This window comes from Pholcus phalangioides, unplaced genomic scaffold (assembly GCF_987345545.1).
Source record: "Pholcus phalangioides strain wild (caught in Gottingen) unplaced genomic scaffold, Ppha-v1.0 ptg000015l_1, whole genome shotgun sequence".
NCBI lineage: Eukaryota > Metazoa > Arthropoda > Arachnida > Araneae > Pholcidae > Pholcus > Pholcus phalangioides.
This window is the reverse complement of record NW_028301608.1, coordinates 90,917,699-90,936,079: the sequence shown is the minus strand read 5'-3', so window position 1 is coordinate 90,936,079 and position 18,381 is coordinate 90,917,699. Positions and strand designations below refer to the sequence as shown.

General features: G+C 37.2%; 1 protein-coding gene across 1 annotated transcript; it reads right to left on the bottom strand.

The window, feature by feature from the left end:
- Window positions 1-490: 490 nt before the first annotated feature.
- LOC149077027 (uncharacterized) lies at window positions 491-15,881 on the bottom strand. Its single transcript, XM_089244760.1, has 5 exons — window positions 15,748-15,881; window positions 15,620-15,663; window positions 15,463-15,528; window positions 11,171-11,222; window positions 491-3,536 (listed from the first exon to the last, which is right to left on the bottom strand). The coding sequence occupies exons 1-5, from the start codon at window positions 15,814-15,816 to the stop codon at window positions 2,544-2,546; spliced, it is 1,224 nt and encodes a 407-aa protein (XP_089100886.1). The 5' UTR covers window positions 15,817-15,881; the 3' UTR covers window positions 491-2,543.
- Between the last annotated feature and the right edge of the window lie 2,500 nt (window positions 15,882-18,381).

Genomic DNA, 18,381 nt, shown 5'->3' with positions numbered 1-18,381 from the left:
TCCCTGAACTTCAGAACGAATTGAATGAATGGGTGCTACACCTCAGACTGCAAGGTACAATCATGACAAGGACAGCCATTTGTCTGAAAGCATCGAAACTAGCCGAGAGTGTTAAATTCAAAGACACAAATCCAGAAAAGTTCTATGCATCCTCAAATTGGTGTACTCGTTTCATGAACCGTTTCGACCTGTGCTTACGCCAGCGAACAAAGATCACACAAAAACTCCCAGAAGAATTGGAAAGCAGAATTGAATCTTTCCAGAAGTTCATAATTGAACTGTCACAAATCGGTAATATGGACGAGACCCCAGTTACTTTCCATTTTTCAAGCAATAGAACTGTTGATGAACTTGGGGGAAAAACCATCTTTGTTAGAACAACTGGGCACGAAAAAACACAAATTATGGTCGTGCATGGCCGATGGAAAGAAATTGCCTCCTGTTGTGATTTTTCAAAAGGAAGAAAATTCCTCCGAACTTGAAGTTCCCACCAAGAATGATTCGTGAAAGCCCAGGAAAAAGGCTGGATGGATGAAAAGAACATTCTGCAATAGATCCAGGAAATATGGGACAAAAGGCCCGGAGCAGTGTTCGAGAAACCGGCATTATTGTGTCAAATCGGATATGTTCAAACCCCACAGAACCAATAATGTCAAAGCTGCGGTAAAGAAATCGAAAACATCATTGGCTTTGATACCAGGTGGGCTAACGTCGATTTTACAGCCTTTAGGTGTGAGCATTAACAAGCCTTTCAAAGACTATTTGTGGATCAAGTGGATGAGTTCCGATGAAACTACAAAAAGTAGTGCCTTGAAGAAACCTGACATTGGCCTAGTTTGCCAATGGGTACATGAGGCGTGGAATTCTGTTTCCACAGGAATTATTATCCGATCCTTCAAAAAGTGTTTCATCAGCAATGCGATGGGCGGAATTGAAGATGATATCCTCTTTAAAAGTGACAATGGCGATGACAGTCCAGATGAAGATAAAAACGAAGATGCAGCACCCTATGATGATCTGATGGATTACGATGAGCTTGGAGACTCTGAAGAAACGGCTTAAAAAGTTTGATTATTTTCTATTGTAAAGTTGCGCGAGCTATTCATTTTGCTTGAAAATATAAGAATTCTTTTTCTCTGAAATGCACAGATATTTTGGGGTAGGCGTACACGGGTTTTAAATTTATTGCGGTTTTGGTGGTCTGAAGGGGGGGGGGGGGAGGAGGAGGTGGCTTGTACACGAGTATATACGGTAAACAATTTTCCAAAGGAACCTATTGAGAATCAGGTTTTGGCTAATGAATGTGATTCTGGATCAAATTATCTCTGTTAGCCGAGGTTAAAACTCGAGGAGGCGAAAATGTGCTCTTTTCAAATTTTATGTTTCCAACAAATAACTTTAACATAAGATTTTTGCACATCTATAATTGGGGGGGGGGGGGGAATGATTGTAAATATCAACACAAAAACGAATCAAGTTTTTCTTCCCCGATTCATTTCTCAAGTGCTAAACATCAAAAGTTGTGACATTTTCAACTCTTCCATAGTAAGTTTTCAAAAACTATAGAATTAATATTTTTTTTCTCTTAAGGTCTATCCACACACACAACAGTCATGGCTCTGTTTCTGTTCTCAGAGATCAGTCTTATCTCTCTATGCCCGAGTGGTGCAGTGATAAGATGATCCGGGGAAAAATATAGACAAGATATTTTCCCTAACGAGCTTGAGGTAACCACCAAGAGATGGTGCCTTTGTTTCCAGCTCAACTCTATAATGGCAGTAAATTGCAATGTGGCCAGAGTTGGAGTGTGGTGAAGTAGTAGTCTCACCTGTCTGAAACATACATATTGGGATCAGATTCCGAGCTGCATCTATGTTTTGAAGGGACGAGACGGGACTCTCGAAACACAGACAGTCTGTGACTGTTTGTGTGAATAAACCTGTATTCAGACACAGAAAAATTTCCAATCCCAGATTTCTTTTTCCGTCAAGGAACCATCATGGTCAATCATGAATTTAAATTGGTCATTTCAAGTGATTGATGCTCTGCATTGATGACACACAGATACGTTTTTCACAAGAGCATGAAATTGTAAGCATCCTATGCAATCCTGCCACATGAATCTGAATAGATGTGACATAAAGTATAAATAAATCATTTTTACATATTCAATAGTGCATAAAAAATTTAAAGGTATGTATGGTATTTCTCAGGGGCAATTAATTTTACATTGTCATGATACAAGACATAAAATGACACTCAATGGTTGTTTCTTGAGCAAATACAGCACGTGAAGTGGAATTTTTTTGCATACGAAACATCTGTTCAGCATGCAGATAAACACAGTGGTTTATAGTGAAACTTGGTTCATAAACCGATGAATGGGTTGTAAAAACTTTCAAGTGAAGAAAGTAATGTACAGGTTATCTTTTGTATGATATACTTCTTCTTAATTCCGGATTTTCCCAAGGGCGGCTAAAACACAGTTTTTGCATTCTGGGCATTGAAAACCAGCACTGCTGGCAACCCTCAGCTCCAACTCATTACACTTTATCGACTGGTTTTTCTTCCTCTGGTGTATTTTTTGCATTTTCCTCTCTTTCTTTGAAAAAGCCATTTTTAGTGTCACATTCCCTAACTGTGACAGTCAGGAGGTTGGATGTGACATCGGTAATGAGCACATGATCAATAAGGGGGTTTTGTTTCTTCCAAAAGTCCTCGGGTAAGGAAGAACATTTTGTTTTGTCATCATCTTCTTCGACACATTGCTTTCCAGAGGTAGGAATAGGTACAGATTCAGGACTGATTTCAGATTCGTTGGAGGCAACACTACTCTCACTCGTTACTGGAAGGTCTGGGACTGATTCTGTGGCTTTGCTCCCTTGTTCTTCTTCTATTATGGCAGGCTGTTCTTTGAATTCTGTTTCTGCCGCATCTTTAAAGTTCTGTTTCTCTCCATCGCTGTTACTGGCTGCACTTCCATCCCTTTCACATTCTTTTCCACTGCTGAAAGAAGACTGTTCTTGAGACTCTACCGCATCATTTACTTCACTGTCATGAGATGATCTGGAGCTCAGAGATTCAGCAGGTGTTGCATTCATGTCATTTGATTGCAGATTACTTGACTGCTCTTGCTGCAAGTCACCTTCTTGTGCACATTCAGAAGCTGAAGATGAACCAGAAGTAGGTATGTGCCAATCAGAACTTGTGGGCGAAGAAACATTGCTTTCCCATGTATTTTCATTGCCAGCAGTCTGATCAGATGAAAGCTTTGCCACTTTAGCTGGAGGTTCAGAATTCTCATTAGATATTTTTGGAAGGGGTATACTGACAACCAGACCACCCCTGGTATCATTCGAGTTATCAGAATTTTGTTGCCAAGATTCATCAGCCAACTCGGCTACATCACCTCTAGAAGTTTCATCTTCCTGTTGAGATTCTTGGACAGAATCTGTAGGAGCTGCTGCTGCTTCTTCTGGAGGAGCCTCTTCAGCTTCAATAGGTGTCACCACCTGGACTCGACTGGACTCAGCTGCCTGTGTAAAATTTATTTGAAACATAATTTTAACAAGATTATTATAGATTAATTACAACATTACAAGATTCACTAAAAATGCAAAATATATGTTTAATAATCAACCTACTCAATGCAGGAAGGGGTATGTAGGATATTGAATTTCGAAGGGGGCACGGGAAAATTCTTTCAGAGAAATTTTAGGTGACTGGCTTTGAGAATCAACAGTAATCAATTAAGATAGCACAAAAATACTTCTATTAAATAATAAAAGTAGGCTATTTCTTTTCTAGATATTTTGATTTTTCAATACTTTTGAAAGGGAGGGGGAGATGCCCCCCCATGTATGTCTCTAACCGGACAAATGAAACAGTTTGTGCAGGCTGACCAACTTATATCCAAAATTGAATCAGACAAATTGACCATGAGAGAGTTTACAAAATTACTGTTCATTACACTATATATTAATTACATTTTAAAAATTTCTGCATCCCATGAGGGCAGAAAAGGAAAGTGGTAATTGAGAAACATTGCAGGAAACTTTCTAAAGTGTGCAATATCATCCCGATGGGATGGCTCAGGGAGAGGGCGATAGAAGCTACAGATACACCATGGGATCTTATGGGGTGACGAGTTGAGGGACACCCGAGAAAAAAATACCAGATGACAATGAAACAAAAAGTTTGGAAAACTCTTGATTTATTGTATCACCTACTAATATATCACAGAGTTCATACTCTTTGAAAGTAAAAAAATTCAAGGACTTTCTCAGGCAAAATTCAAGAATTCGAGGACATATTGCAGTTGTTAAAAATCAAGATTAAAAAAAATGGAATCAACTGCACTTTAATTTGATGACCTGCACCCTCTATGGGAGCCACGTCAATAAGCTGGGGGGTCACGAGAGATTCTCCACAATAAAAACTTCCAAATAAGAAATTCATTTTTTTTAAATATGTCAAACTTAAGGAATGGCTTTATTCAGCTGAGCTAATTACCATGTATCATAGAATGTAATTTTATCAAATTACATTGTATTACAAGTATATTGATTATTACTAGTACAATAATCAATATTGTTCTGGATAATTTTCCACAAGACTTCGAGATTGCAAAACAAGAAGCTGTTCGACAGACAAACACCGATTTATTTACGGAACAGCAATTTACACGTATTTACAACCTCATCAGAGAGCTAACAACAACTTTCTCGCAAAGTTAAATCACAACTGACTTTTCTTCCAGTCTCTCTCTATTCGAGTCTGCCATCTTGCGATCGCCTCATATATTTATAGCACCGGTCAAAACTTCCAGAAAAAGAAGCATGGAAATTTTGCCTTTCTTGAAATGTATTACTACCTTCATCACTCGCTACCATTAACCATGGAATTCTCATTCTTCTCTAACGTGAATTAAAATAAACAATGTTTGTTTGGCTTATGGTGTGTTAATCTGTTAGAATACATTCCAGTAATTATATAATGAAACCATCTTGTGACAGAAAGCCCAACAGATCATACGTTACGATAGTGAGAATTATCGTAAACCAGAAAGTGAGGTGATTGGCTGACACAGTGTAATTGCGCTTCATTTGTGAAATTAGCTTCAACGCATGTCTCAGACTTCCCTGCAATATGTGCAGCCAGTTCATCAGGGCCCATACACAAGTCGAGTAACAGCCTGGATAAAATATTCACTACGGATATAAAATGGTTTGGTGTTTTAAGACTTTTGTTCTATTCACTTCTCAGCTATAACATACCTTGCTCAAAACATACACTGTGGATATTAATTACCAAAAAAAAAAAAAAAAAAATTGGCCTGATCAGAATTCAATGTTTTGGTCACTGCTCAGTCCTCACAGGCTGTTTGGTGACTTACGAATCACCAGGAGTGGTATGTGAAGGGGAAATACAAGTTTGTGCATGTGCACTAGTTGTCAGTGTATGTATGTGTAGAGAAAGATTGAAAAGAGCCAAGAGGATTTTGTTCATAAATCATTGCAAAATGAATGCTCACCCAGAGAAAAAACAAAAAACAATGCAGTCGAATGAATTATAAGTCATAAAAAGGGAAAAAGTAGCGAAGAAAAAAAAAAATTGGCTTAACCCAACGGTAGGCAAACTTTTTTAGGAGTTGGACAAAAAGCAAAGAAAAAATTTCGGTGGGTCGGACATATCCGGCCATTTATTCATAATTGGAATTTTAATGCTAAGAAATGAAGTGGGGTGTGTTTTTTACTTTGAAGACTGCCATGGTTTCATTGCAAATGAGACGCATTGGTTTATCCTTTACAACTATGAAAAAATGAATATAAGTACAGCATATTTATTGCACATTATGTTCAATTTTTTTACATATGCAAAGAGGGTTTTTAAATCAATTTATATTTAAATTCTCACAACTATATTTCCCATATGCAGTTTTTATTACTTTTTTTAATCGACTTTTATCGATATTTATTCGAGAAAAATTTCTCTCAGAAATGTCTCTTTTGAGTAAATTTTTCACACACATGAAAATATGCAGTCAAGTATGCTCAGTAAATTATTAAATTGCATGTATGATTAAAACAAGCTTTTTTTGTTTGATGAACTGAAAATTTACATAAATGTCAAGAAAATTGAAATTCTAGACAATTGACAGGGTTGGTCAAGTTTTTTTGGTTTAAACCAGGTTTTTTTGTTTTAAATAGTATTAACATTAAAAACAATGAAATTTCTGAAAAATCATTCAAACTTCTAATAATTAACTAAAATAAAATGGTTATTAATGTAATTAACACTATTTCCATATTAATAAATCAATAAATATTTCTTACATTTTAACAAAAACCAACTTTTGCAATTTAATAATTTTTTGCTTAATTCAATGGATTACTGTGTGTTTGAAAATTCTTTCAATGTTATTATTAATCATATAGTAGATAAAGGTTTTTCTCCAGTTACTTTCAGTATACTTACTTAGGAAGCTATTTTGCAAAAAGTAATAAAAATTAGGTGAATATAATGTATTTAATGAAGCATAAATAATGCAGATTAATTAGCAATGATTTACGATATACAGGGTGACCCCAAAGCAGAATGTTTAGTAGTGCTCTGCGACGAGCCATCAGTTGACTGGAAATGTTCTGCGGTAAAAACCCCCATACATGTAATAGTGTTTTTGCACTTTTTCTTAAAATTCTTCCAAATTGTTCTGCAGTAGTGGTAATTGTTCTGCGACGTACGTCACAGATTTCGGCACATTCTGCTTTGGGGCAGGGCGATTATAAGGTTCTGATTTCAAACACTGTAAAAAAAGAACGATTGTCAAAATGACTTGAAAATTGACATGAATGTTCCTGAAAAAATGCAATTTTATTTGGTAAAGGGGAAAAAATACTTAAAAATGTAAAATTAATGACATCATCCAACATGTGGGAAATTTGCTCGCAGAATGGAAACGATAACCAGTCATGGCCAAATGATACCTTAATTATAGCATTCCACGATTTAATAATTCATGGAAACATCACAAAAAACGAAGCAATTGAACAAATAACTACAACTTACTTAAGAAATGTTAAATATGTTGTCCAACCTAAGGTTGAAAGCACCAAAATTGCTGTTCAACAACAGAATCGGAGTATGCCATGGTCATGATGTGGATGTGCTTGCAATTCAGCTTTATTAAACCAAACGCGCCCCCATGTTAATATTCCCTAGGAACTTCTAACATATCGGGGATGTGCTGGAGATTGCAATTCACCAAATTTTGCAATCTGACCACTATTTATGACATTTTGAGGTACCCCCCCATAGCCAGAAGTTAAAAGGGTTAAGGTGCATCCTGTCAAAATGGGTTTTCAGCAGCTGCTTTGCTGGTATTGCAATGTGCATCTTGATAGAAGTTCTATCCACACACTGATGCTGTAGAAGTGCCAAAATGATGTGGTTGCACAAAATAGATTATACTGCTGGCCAAGTACAGCATCATCTACCTGCACATTTTACACTACTTGCATTTTTTTTTCCTTTTGCGAAAGAAACTTCCATTGCTTCAGGAATATTCATGCAAATTTTCAAGTCATTCTGACCAGTAGTTCTTATTGAATAGTAATGGAATCAAAACTTCAAATTATAATCATCCTGTATATAGCTGATTATTTTTCATAAATCTGTTATTATTATTCAGTAGAACCCCAATTAACTGGGCTTAACAGTGTGAAAGTATAAAAAAAACTACTATTGAGAGAATATTAAGACTGGGAGATATACAGTAGGAGATGTGCTACTTCTTAAGGGAAAGAAAATGAAAATGTATGTGAGGTAATGTAACTACTAGTACACTGGTCTTTGTCCTTTAAGGACAGCTGATGTCTTTATTGGATTATAAAACCACCTGTGTGTCCCTAGCATGATGGTGTCACTAGTGTTGCTGCTTCTTTGTGAAGGGAAAAAGAAACCCTGTGAGATAATACACCACTACATTTAGATGTATGATGCAATCCTTATTCATGAATTTGCTAAAGATAGAGCATCAGAATGTAGCCAAAGGGTAGAAAATGATGTAAGAATGAGAAATTTTGGCTTTTGTATCGCACTTTAAATAACTAAGGTACTTCATATGAAAAATATATATATATATATTCTGGCCACTTTTATGAGACTTTTTGAAAAACACCACTTATAAAATCTTATGTCATTTAAAGATATACCATCAGAATGTACCCCAAGGATATAAAATGTGGTAAAAATGAAACATTTTGACCAATAATGAACCAATATGATATTTTTCAAGGAAAAAAACTATATTTAGGCAACTTATTTGATTTTTTTGAAAAAAACCACTTGGTTAAAACCAAGGTTTAAACCAAACAACCCTGACATTTGAGGAAAAAAAGTCCCCCTTCGATAAGCAATTTTTGCCAATTTTTTACACAGATATGGGAAATTTATAACTACATAAGAACAATAGTATGATTACGGACTTTCTTTCAAATCGCGCACAACTCAGGTCTATCACCATCTATAGGCAATTTACTACCTAGTGAGCTGTGCCTGAAGTGTAACTGTGTGTGTGTACCCAATAGTCTGAGCGTATATGTAGTGTTGTGTTTGATTTTTCAGTGCTGCCATCTATATTTCAGAAGTGAAGTGAGTGATGTGTTATGATTGAATTACATTTGTACTGTTTGTAGGTCTGTTACTCTCTGTGGAGAGACTTTTTAAAGGGGAAATCGGCTCGCATTCGCACCTTGAAGTTGGGAACCACCGAAAACCAACTTCAGCTGACAACCACTGTGGTGACTGTGGGGTTCGAACCGGGGACAGCACGACGATTACGGACTAATTAACTGTAACATGTTATGATCAACATTTTCATTCCAGATTCCTTATTGTATATATATGTGGGATTGTTTCTAATTTTTTTTTCAGCCGGTAGATTGAGCTGCGGCATGCAAGAAAATGAATGAGATCATGAAGTTGAGCAACGAGTAGTTGTCGGGAGAGGTCGGCGGGAAACCTTTTTTTCATGTCTCTTATCATACTGTATTTTGTGCATGTAATAAATGTTTAGAAAATGGATGGTGTTTTTTTTTTCTCTGTGAAACAGAGAAAATGGGGCTCGGCCGGGATGGATTTCAACTAGTCAGATTTGGACGTGATGGCAAAGTCGTCTGGTTTCATATTTGTGTGAGCCACCCAGGCGGTGAGGTTTGTAGGAAGGTTTCATCTCCATGTCAGCGACAGCCACCCAGGCTATGATGTTTCAGGATTGATGTGGAAAGTTTAGTCTTAGCAGGAGTCAGCCCGACATCAATTTCTTCGCAAGACTGCTTGTCTTTGCCGTAAGCTGCAGTAGCAGGTCATCCAGACTCAAAAAAGTAATAATATCAATCGCGATAAGTGTTTTGTGCTCGTGAGAAACAAAAAAAAGTCTTTCTGACCCAAAGTACATTGTGGTGTCATTTACATGTGATTGACTTGTTTTCCCATATTGCGAGTGTGATTATATATATATATTATTGTTTTATTATATAATTCATCCGCATATACCTTTTACAAATTGAGCATTTTGCACAAGGTTGCTATGTCTTACTTGGCACAGGGTGTAATGGAGGACTTTAGGGGTGTTTGAGAGTGAGTTACCGTTGGACACTCCTCCCGATGTTGAATTCCCTCCCCAAAAAATACAGCATTATGGCTGTGATACGAGGGGTTGCCATAGATAATGTGGATATAATTATTATTCAATTATTACGTCAGCAAATTTTTAGTCATTTTTGACCCGCCCCCCTCCCCGTCAGCAAAATTTCATCAGCACTGTCCCCACATCCTAACGCATATCGGTGGGATCAGAAATGTATGCGGGAGGGGTTCATGCACCCACCCCCGACGAACAAATATAATTTTTTTAATGTAAAAAACATTTAAAAAAAATTAAAATTTCAAAATAAAATATCTGTATATGTTATTATAATCGATTTCTGTTAATTTAAATGCTATTTGAAGGGTAAGAACTCAAAATTTCTTCAAAAAGAAATTCATTGGGACCCACCCTTTAAGCTATATATGGTAAACCCTTGACCAGCAAACCAAATTTGGCCTTGAAGGTTATCCAATGTGGCTTGCCCCCTCAAACCCAATTTTGTAAAAATAAACTAAACAGTACATTTATAGATCGCTGAAATGACCGTGGCACATTCAATGATCACTTAAGAAACCCGCAACACAGTTGCAGAACACTTAAATGATCTGTGGCACATTTAGAGATCCCTTGAGTGACAGGTGGCATAATTTTAGAGCACTTAAACAGTCCCCCAGTGCAGTTCTACATCACTCAAGTTACCCGCGGAACATTCTAGGGTATTTAAGTGATCCTTAGCCTAGTTACAGATCACTTGAGTGATGCATTACACAGTTCCAGAGCATTTGAAGGACCCGTGAAACATTTAGAGATAGCCCTGTAAGGGATTTATCATTAAGGAGAATGTTAGTTCAGGTGCCCACAAACTAGTGAAATATTTTTCTCATTTTCGGCACACTGAGTAAGATGCCATTAAGAATATTTCATATTTTCATAAAGGGTGGTTGATGACATAAGCATCATCCAAACCCCCTACCTCCATGTCATCAGAAGAAATTGGAACCCCCTCCCCATCAATGCTGAGATAATACTTGAATGACTCCCCATGAAAAATATGCCTAATAGAAAGACCTCGAATCATGCTTCTCCTTTCCAGACTGGCCAGTGATATACAGCCACTTGGCCAGGTCAATTTAGTGAAATTGGCCAATTTGTGAACTGGCTTGTTTCTGACATATATATTTTTAATGACTTTTGAGTACATAACAAATAATTGAATGTGTTTGAAAAACGGCCCGTTTATAACGAGGAACTCATTTTCGGCAAAAAATGCTCATTAAATCTGCCGCTTGTTAAATGTTTTCAAATAAAAAAAAATGTAATTCAGAACTTCTGTGCTTTTAGCGAATATATCTATAGATTATATCAATATTACATGTACAAAATATCTTTTCATTTTTTTCTAGTAATTTAATGATTTCTATTCCAAAACACAATTCTTCACTAAAAGCATACTCACTATAATAAAAGTCTGAATGTATACAGATTTTTCAGAACTGTTTTAATTATAAGTATGAAACTTACATGGCGATCTCTTTTTCCACGACCTTTCTTATGTGATCCTTCCTTATTCTGACTGAAAGGAGAGAAAACAAAAAATAGAAACATTGGTTATAGCTTTTGTATGTTCATTTATTGTGGCAAAAAGTAATGCTACATACTCTGATAGCATAAACAGTCAGTGGGCCTTTTATTTAACCAGTGCAGTGTATGAATTAAAAATTCACCCTTGAAGACCTCAATATTCATTTTACTGTAGATTCATTTTAACTTGTAGCTCACCATTAAATCTAGACACTCCAATAGAAATGGTGCTATTTTATAGAATTTTATCTGCTCTTTCCATATATGTGCCCAGTTTCCATGTAGGTCATTCAGAAACTTCAAGTTTGGTTTTTTTCAGACTCGACACATGTCCTTTTTATACATCATAACTAGGAAGCATCTGAAGATAGCAACTCTGCACTATGGTGTTTTATGCACTGGGTGGGCTCATCTATTACTCTCCCCCCCCCTTGTTTGGAATATTAGGTAAAATTCAGGAATTCATGTTAATTCCCAATATAAAATATAATTTTTGGTCGCAAAAATTTTGAATGCGTCCAAACTGTGATAAGTCACAAACACCATCCCCTCTGGCACATTTTTAAGCAAAATTAGACGTTCTAATTGTTCTGACAGTAACCCTAGCAGGCGGCATAGACATTTGCTCCAAAGTCACAGAATGTGGCACCATGGAAATGTTTATTTTCTGTGTGCTTGCCTGCTCTAACTGGATTATACAGTAAAACGTCTTCAACGGAACCTATATTAAGTGGAAACCTGTTTTTAACGGAAATAAATCTTGGTCGCTTGATTTCAATGCCAAAATACACATTTAAAAAAACCTATTTTACCCTTTAACAGAAAATTTCACACACCCAAATTGACCAAAGGATCATGTAAAATATTCTATTATACAGGCTTCTAGTCCTAATATTTTACATGATTCTTTGGTCCCTCCATACTTAAAATAAGACAACCATAAGCATTCTTTATGGGCATTGTACAATATTTTATCACATATATACACACACATATGTATATATATATTGTTTCTAGTTTTTGTAATTGCCTTTTTAATTGGGTTGCTATAATTTTGAAATATATGACATCCATATTTGTTAGAGGCAACTTTTTCTAAGCCACCTCGTTGGACATTTTGCCTATTATGGCCTTGTACTTGTATTTTCCTACAGTCGTTGCAATGGAATAATCATATAAAGTGAAGTCATTATAACGAGCATGGACTGTATCTGTTTACTTTTGTAAATGTATTTTTCACCATATTACGTTGTGGCGTGGTATTTGTATTAGCAAAATTTTTAATGCAATGACTGCTGCCAATATGATTTCTACCTCCCCCACAATTAAATTTGTAAAAACTGTTACTGTACTTGATGCTGTGGTATTTGAAAAGCCATATGTAGTGAAGCAGTTGCTTTCTGTGAAATTGTAACAAACTTTTTTAGTAAAGCAGGCTTTTCTACGGGAGAAATCAGTGTAATGGTTAGATTTCCAAATGATATACAAGACTTACAAAATTGTATGCAAGCTGCTTTCCGTGATCGCAAGAACTGAGCAGGGCTGGAAATAGAGGGAAGCAATTGCTCAGGCCACAAAATTTAGAAGGTGGAAAATCATTAAATTTTACAGTGGTCGGGGCAGCAAAATCATGTTGCCACAAAAATGGCCCTGGTTCCTGGGATTATATAAACGACAATATACAAACTGAACCTGAAACGACAGATATTGACACCCTCATTAGAAATTTCTGAGAAAGTCAAATAGAATGTAAATATTGCCATTTCAGATGAACAGTGAGGGATGAAGTTTCATACAGATGCTCTAAAAACATATTTAGGGATTAGAGAGTAAATAATGCACATTATTTTACTTTATGTACATTTAAATTAGTTTATTTTCATGTGATACTGTACTTCAATAACATACGAGATCTTTACATACTTTTTATCGACACAACTGAACCTCTATGAAACGAAAACCTGTGTTCAACGGAAGAAAAGTCTACCCTTTGTTTTTTCTATTGAAGACAGGTTTTTACTATACTACATTCTTTCTCTGCTACGTCTTTAAACCTGTTTAGCGAAATAATAATGAGGGACTTGTAAAAAAAAATTACATTTTCTTTCTAATTCAGTAAAAATGCGGGGTTCAGCTACATCAAGTTGACAACAATAACCTTTCAGGAGAAAAAATTTCTGGGCCCTGCTATCATTTATTGATTTGCAAATACAGAAATATTCCAACACATTTACATTGCAGTAAGCCGCTGCATTTCTTATACATTTTTTTAATTTATATTTACGGGCAAGAAATCATGACAAAGTGAAATCACATCTATGGTTATAACTATAGCAGTTTTACATGTCTCATTTGCCTAGTTACATGGAGGTATGTTAGCGATTCAACGAAACATTTTACACGTCATTGTATTTTTGTACTTTGTGTCTTTCGATTATCGTGTGGTGTTGCTGCATATGTAACATTACCATTAGGCCCCCGCGGAAATCGTCCTTATCCTAGTCATTTTAATATATTTTAGTCTGTTTTACCTTTTTGTCTCCGGGATCAATAGGCAGGATGGTGTGTCCGCCGATCGGCCAATTTCTTATGTTTGGTTGCCAGATTCAGTATTATAATTTTTACAATATTTCTTTTTCTCTCATGAAATTATGTAAATTAGATGCAAGCTCAATATCGCACCTTCGATCTTGTGATTGGTTCTATCGTAAAGCATTATGGGAATGCTTCTATATAAAAACCAGATAGAGATGTGCTTCACTACGACTTACGCTCCGATTCGACTACTTCCGACTAACGTCTTGTCTTAATCACTAGGGCGTCATGCCCTGTTGAGGTGTGAGCTAGATCTTCTCTCTCAAACAATGAGTTGAAATTGTAGAGGTGTGCTCTTGGCACCTCAAACGTCTCATCGCTGGACTTCATGCGAAAACCCAACGTCGTCGTGATCCAGTCGCCTGTGGATTGGTTAGTGGCCAGACCGGCTACCCATGGACGTTTGCCTCCAGTTCCCTACGCAGTGGCTGAGCTGCGACCTCGATGTGTGTTTGGAGACACCAAACCCATCTGAAGCTGGTGTCTGAGAGTCTTCTGCTGTGAAGTAGACACCTGGGAGTGTCTATCAGATGATGTGAACTAATACGTGAAAACCTGGACATGGCGACGAGACCGTTCAGTTTTATTGTTCTGTTATAATATTGAGAGAAAGGTTTAACTGTGATAATTGTTGTTAAAACGTTACATTAATAGTTAATAAATAATTGAATAAATGCTTATAGTTTAATCAAAATCTTGTTTCTTTCATTGTTGTCATCCATTCAATGGTTACTGGGGTAAAAATGTTAAAGAACCGGGAAATGCAAGGTAAACGTTGCACATATTCTGCTTACAGACACGTTTCAGCAGATTTCCTCCCCATTGTTCAGAGTTACATTGCCTCAGTTGGACTAAGGCCTAGCAACTTCAAACCCCATGAAACTTATTTTTCCGTTGAATTTTAATTTAGCATTTTTAGGCTTTTTTTTTGATTCAGTAGTACCAGTGTACTGTCCGTTTCAATGGATTATTTCAATTTTAGTGAATAACACGTGTATATGCCATAAGTATTATTCTGATTTCTAATGGGATTATAATTCTGAAATTTTTATTTCTGCCCCATGGGAGATGGAAAAAAAAAAGCTTTTCTCATTTCCCTATATTATGCCTGAAGTTGCACTAGGATTGCAACCCAAGGTCTTAGCGCCCACAACGATAATGAAACTGTTTTCACCACCCTATCAAATAATGTTAAAGAGCCTGGCAACAAAATTTGCCATGCAGCAGCATACTGTACAACGACAATTAACCCTGGGTGGGGGAGAAAGAAGCTGGTCTGATGCCCCAGGCCAGAGAATGAGTGGGGGACACTCATTCTAATTCACTCATCATAATTTCTTCTCTCCTTTAGCATTATCGGGAGGGGGGGGTGCAAAAATGGATGCTTGTATATAGTTACGGCAATGTGTGTGAGGTGCTCATCTTGATTTTTACGTAAAAAATTTTGATTTCTGAATTCTGTCTGTACTCAGACTTGCGATAACCACCACAGATGCTCAAGCACCCACAACTCCAATGCCACTGTTTATTATAGCAGTTACCAATAACCTTACCTACTACTACACTTAATGATTGATCAGGTAACTGTACTGATCGTTATACAAAGCGAAAGCTAGGGAAATAAGTTAATCTCATACCTGGCTTCGAAGGCTTCCAGCAATCTCACATCCAGAATATTTTCCTCAGGCTCCCATGTATTATACCTTCAATATATATAATTGTATCACTTTGAGATCATGGATAAAATACACTGTGTTTTATATTGAAATAAATGATATTTTACTCTTCCCTTACCTGGTACTCCAACCTTTCCATTTGACCAAGTACTCCACTCGACCCTGGGGGGAAAAAATTCCGTAAGCACGTGGGTGAATATAATCAGCAACGTCATAACTAATTAAAAAAATATTCGAATCAATTACCTTACGGATCCGTTTCTTTTGAATCCCTTCAGCGGCAAATACTCGCTCGCCGACTGCACTCAGCTCCATAATTGCTACTGCTTATTATAACAACGACGCGTTGTTGTGCTAATGATTGTAGGTCTTTATAACGCCTATTCCGTTCACCTGTCACACAAGTAAGTAGAAATAATCAAAGTACAAAAAAAAACTTTCAGAGCCAAAAATCCCTTTTAATACATTTTTGATGATTATTCGGGAATAACTTGACTTCCAAAAAAAATTTTTAAAGAAAATTTGAAAAAAAAAAAAAAATCGACGTAGAGAAATGGCCTTGTAGTCACTAGTCCTGTATAATTGTATTGTAATTTGGTTGGACCATTCAAAAGTGTTTTCCCTAACACTAGCGCTTCGAGAACCATACTGCCGAACGGACTGAGAGAATAACCATTTGATGAGCAAGCAAGGCTAAACAATAATTTTGAGAAAGTAGAATCAATACGCATCGCTCTATGGAACATTAATGGGTGGAATGAGCTACGTTGGAGTGAAACGAGAACGATATGTGAATTTTTGGACGTCGATATTATTCTCTTCACAGAAACACACCTTAGAGAGGAGGTTTGCCCACCTGTTTGGCCTGGATGGAACTGGCTGGGTAGAAACAGGGAAAAAAATGCGCTCAGAGGTGGAGGAGTGGGAACCATGATGCGCTCTCACATCAAGCATGTGAGATGTGACGATGTCGGATGTAGTGAGCTACTAGCAGTTGATATAGTCCTAGACGACAACTCTCCTCTAAGAATAGCTGTTGTATATCTTTCCCCATCGAATCTTGAGTGGAATAGACAAGTCTTGAGTAAGCTTGGAGACGTGTCACGTAAAGCCAGCTGTGAGACCACGCCGTGTCTTATCGGAGGGGACTTCAACGCCCATTTACTAGTCTTAGGCTCATCTAGGAGATGAGCCTAATGAAAGAACTCCCGCCTTTTTGGAATTCACGGAAAGAAATACGCTCAACATACTCAATCTTCATCTTAAAACTCATGGTAGGAAAACATGGCAAAGGAACTGCCAGGCGACCTGTGTGGACTACTTCCTGTCAACTGATGATCTTCTCCCCAGGGTACGTCTGCTGAAAATTGATGAGCACCGTAAATATGAAAATGGAAGTGACCACAGCTTGGTATATGTAGACCTCTCTTTAAATATAAGGAGACCCAAAAGTTCTACCAAAAAGCGATTTCAACAACCCCGCTATGATCTCACAGACCAATGCCGAAATTAAAATTTTGCTAACGAGCTTTCCATCAGGCAACCGCAAAATTACACGACTTTGTGAAGATATTGCTATTACTGCAAATCTCACTTTAGCGAGGGTAAATCATAAAAATAACAGGAAATGGTTCGACAAGGATGTTTTGGAAGCAGTAGAGAAAAGAAGGAACGCGTCAAGACGTCATAGACAAGCAGTAAAGATGGGGATGGCTTCAAACCACATAACCGCACTCTGGCGACAATATCTTCGACATAAATGTGAATGCAAAATACTGGTCCAACATAAAATCAAGGCGTTCAATCAAGAATTGATGGAAAAAATCAAAAAAGGAGGTCGTGAAGCTGGAAAAAAGTTTTGGTCCCATCTTAAGACGCGAGACAGGAAAGACGCTGAGCGTAGACTTGTTTTGGAGAACGGAGCTGTTATTACCGATAAAGAAGACGTAGCTAAACATATCGAAAATTGATTCCGAAGCAAATTCCTATTAGAACAGCAACATCATATAGAGAACCCTCCCACGATTCGTTACTGCCCTTTGTGGGCCAATATGGAGCTGCTCAATGGAGCTGCTCATCACTCAAGGATGGAAAGTCTGTAGGCCCAGATGAGATCCCTGCCGAGCTGTGGAAAGCTTTGAATGGAGAACAGAAGGAATCTTTGCGAAAAGAATTTAACAGATTTCTTTCTACAAGAACCGTTCCATCTACATGGGAAACAGCAACCGTAAGTTTGATACACATAAGAAATAAAACTTCCACCACGAACTTAAAAAACTATCGTCCAATAGCCATTACATGCACAATCTACAAAGTCTTCATGCAAATAATTAAACATCGTCTTGAGACCCACTTGGAAGACTTGAGCGCTCTTGGAGACCTTCAGGCTGGGTATAGGCAAGGCAGAAGATTGGAAGATCACCTCTTTTGCTTGATGACAGCTACCGAAATTTCAAAAAAAGCAAAGAACGACCTCTTCCTGGCTTTTTAGACATCAAAGGTGCCTATGACAACATTCAACGATTTAATATTTACAGAAAACTTTTAGCATGCCAAGTTCCTCATGAGATGGTATTACTCATTGCAAGCATATACACTAACGGTAAAATAAAAGTACGATGGAACGATATTGTGACCGACGAGATAACTTGTCAAAAAGGAGTCCGCCAAGGATGCGTGTTGTCACCTCTGCTTTTCATCCTTATAATGTCTGACCTGGAAAAGCTTCTACTAAGATCAGGTTGTGGTTTCAAATTCGATGATTTCACCAATAATGACCCGAGACCTATGAGGATGCCAGCTCTGCTTTTTGCCGATGATATTGTGCTCATTGCCGACAATGCTGAGGAGATGCAGCGGATGCTGGACGTAACATATACA

What these genes read in the sequence shown, in the direction of transcription:
- LOC149077027 (XM_089244760.1), bottom strand. Translation starts at nt 15,816, where the DNA reads ATGGAGCTGAGTGCAGTCGGCGAGCGAGTATTTGCCGCTGAAGGGATT. An exon ending in AAAAGAAACGGATCCGTAAG is followed by an intron (nt 15,664 to 15,747) that starts GTAATTGATTCG and finishes TTTTCCCCCCAG; the next exon opens with GGTCGAGTGGAGTACTTGGT. An exon ending in CTGGAAGCCTTCGAAGCCAG is followed by an intron (nt 11,223 to 15,462) that starts GTATGAGATTAA and finishes CTCTCCTTTCAG; the next exon opens with TCAGAATAAGGAAGGATCAC.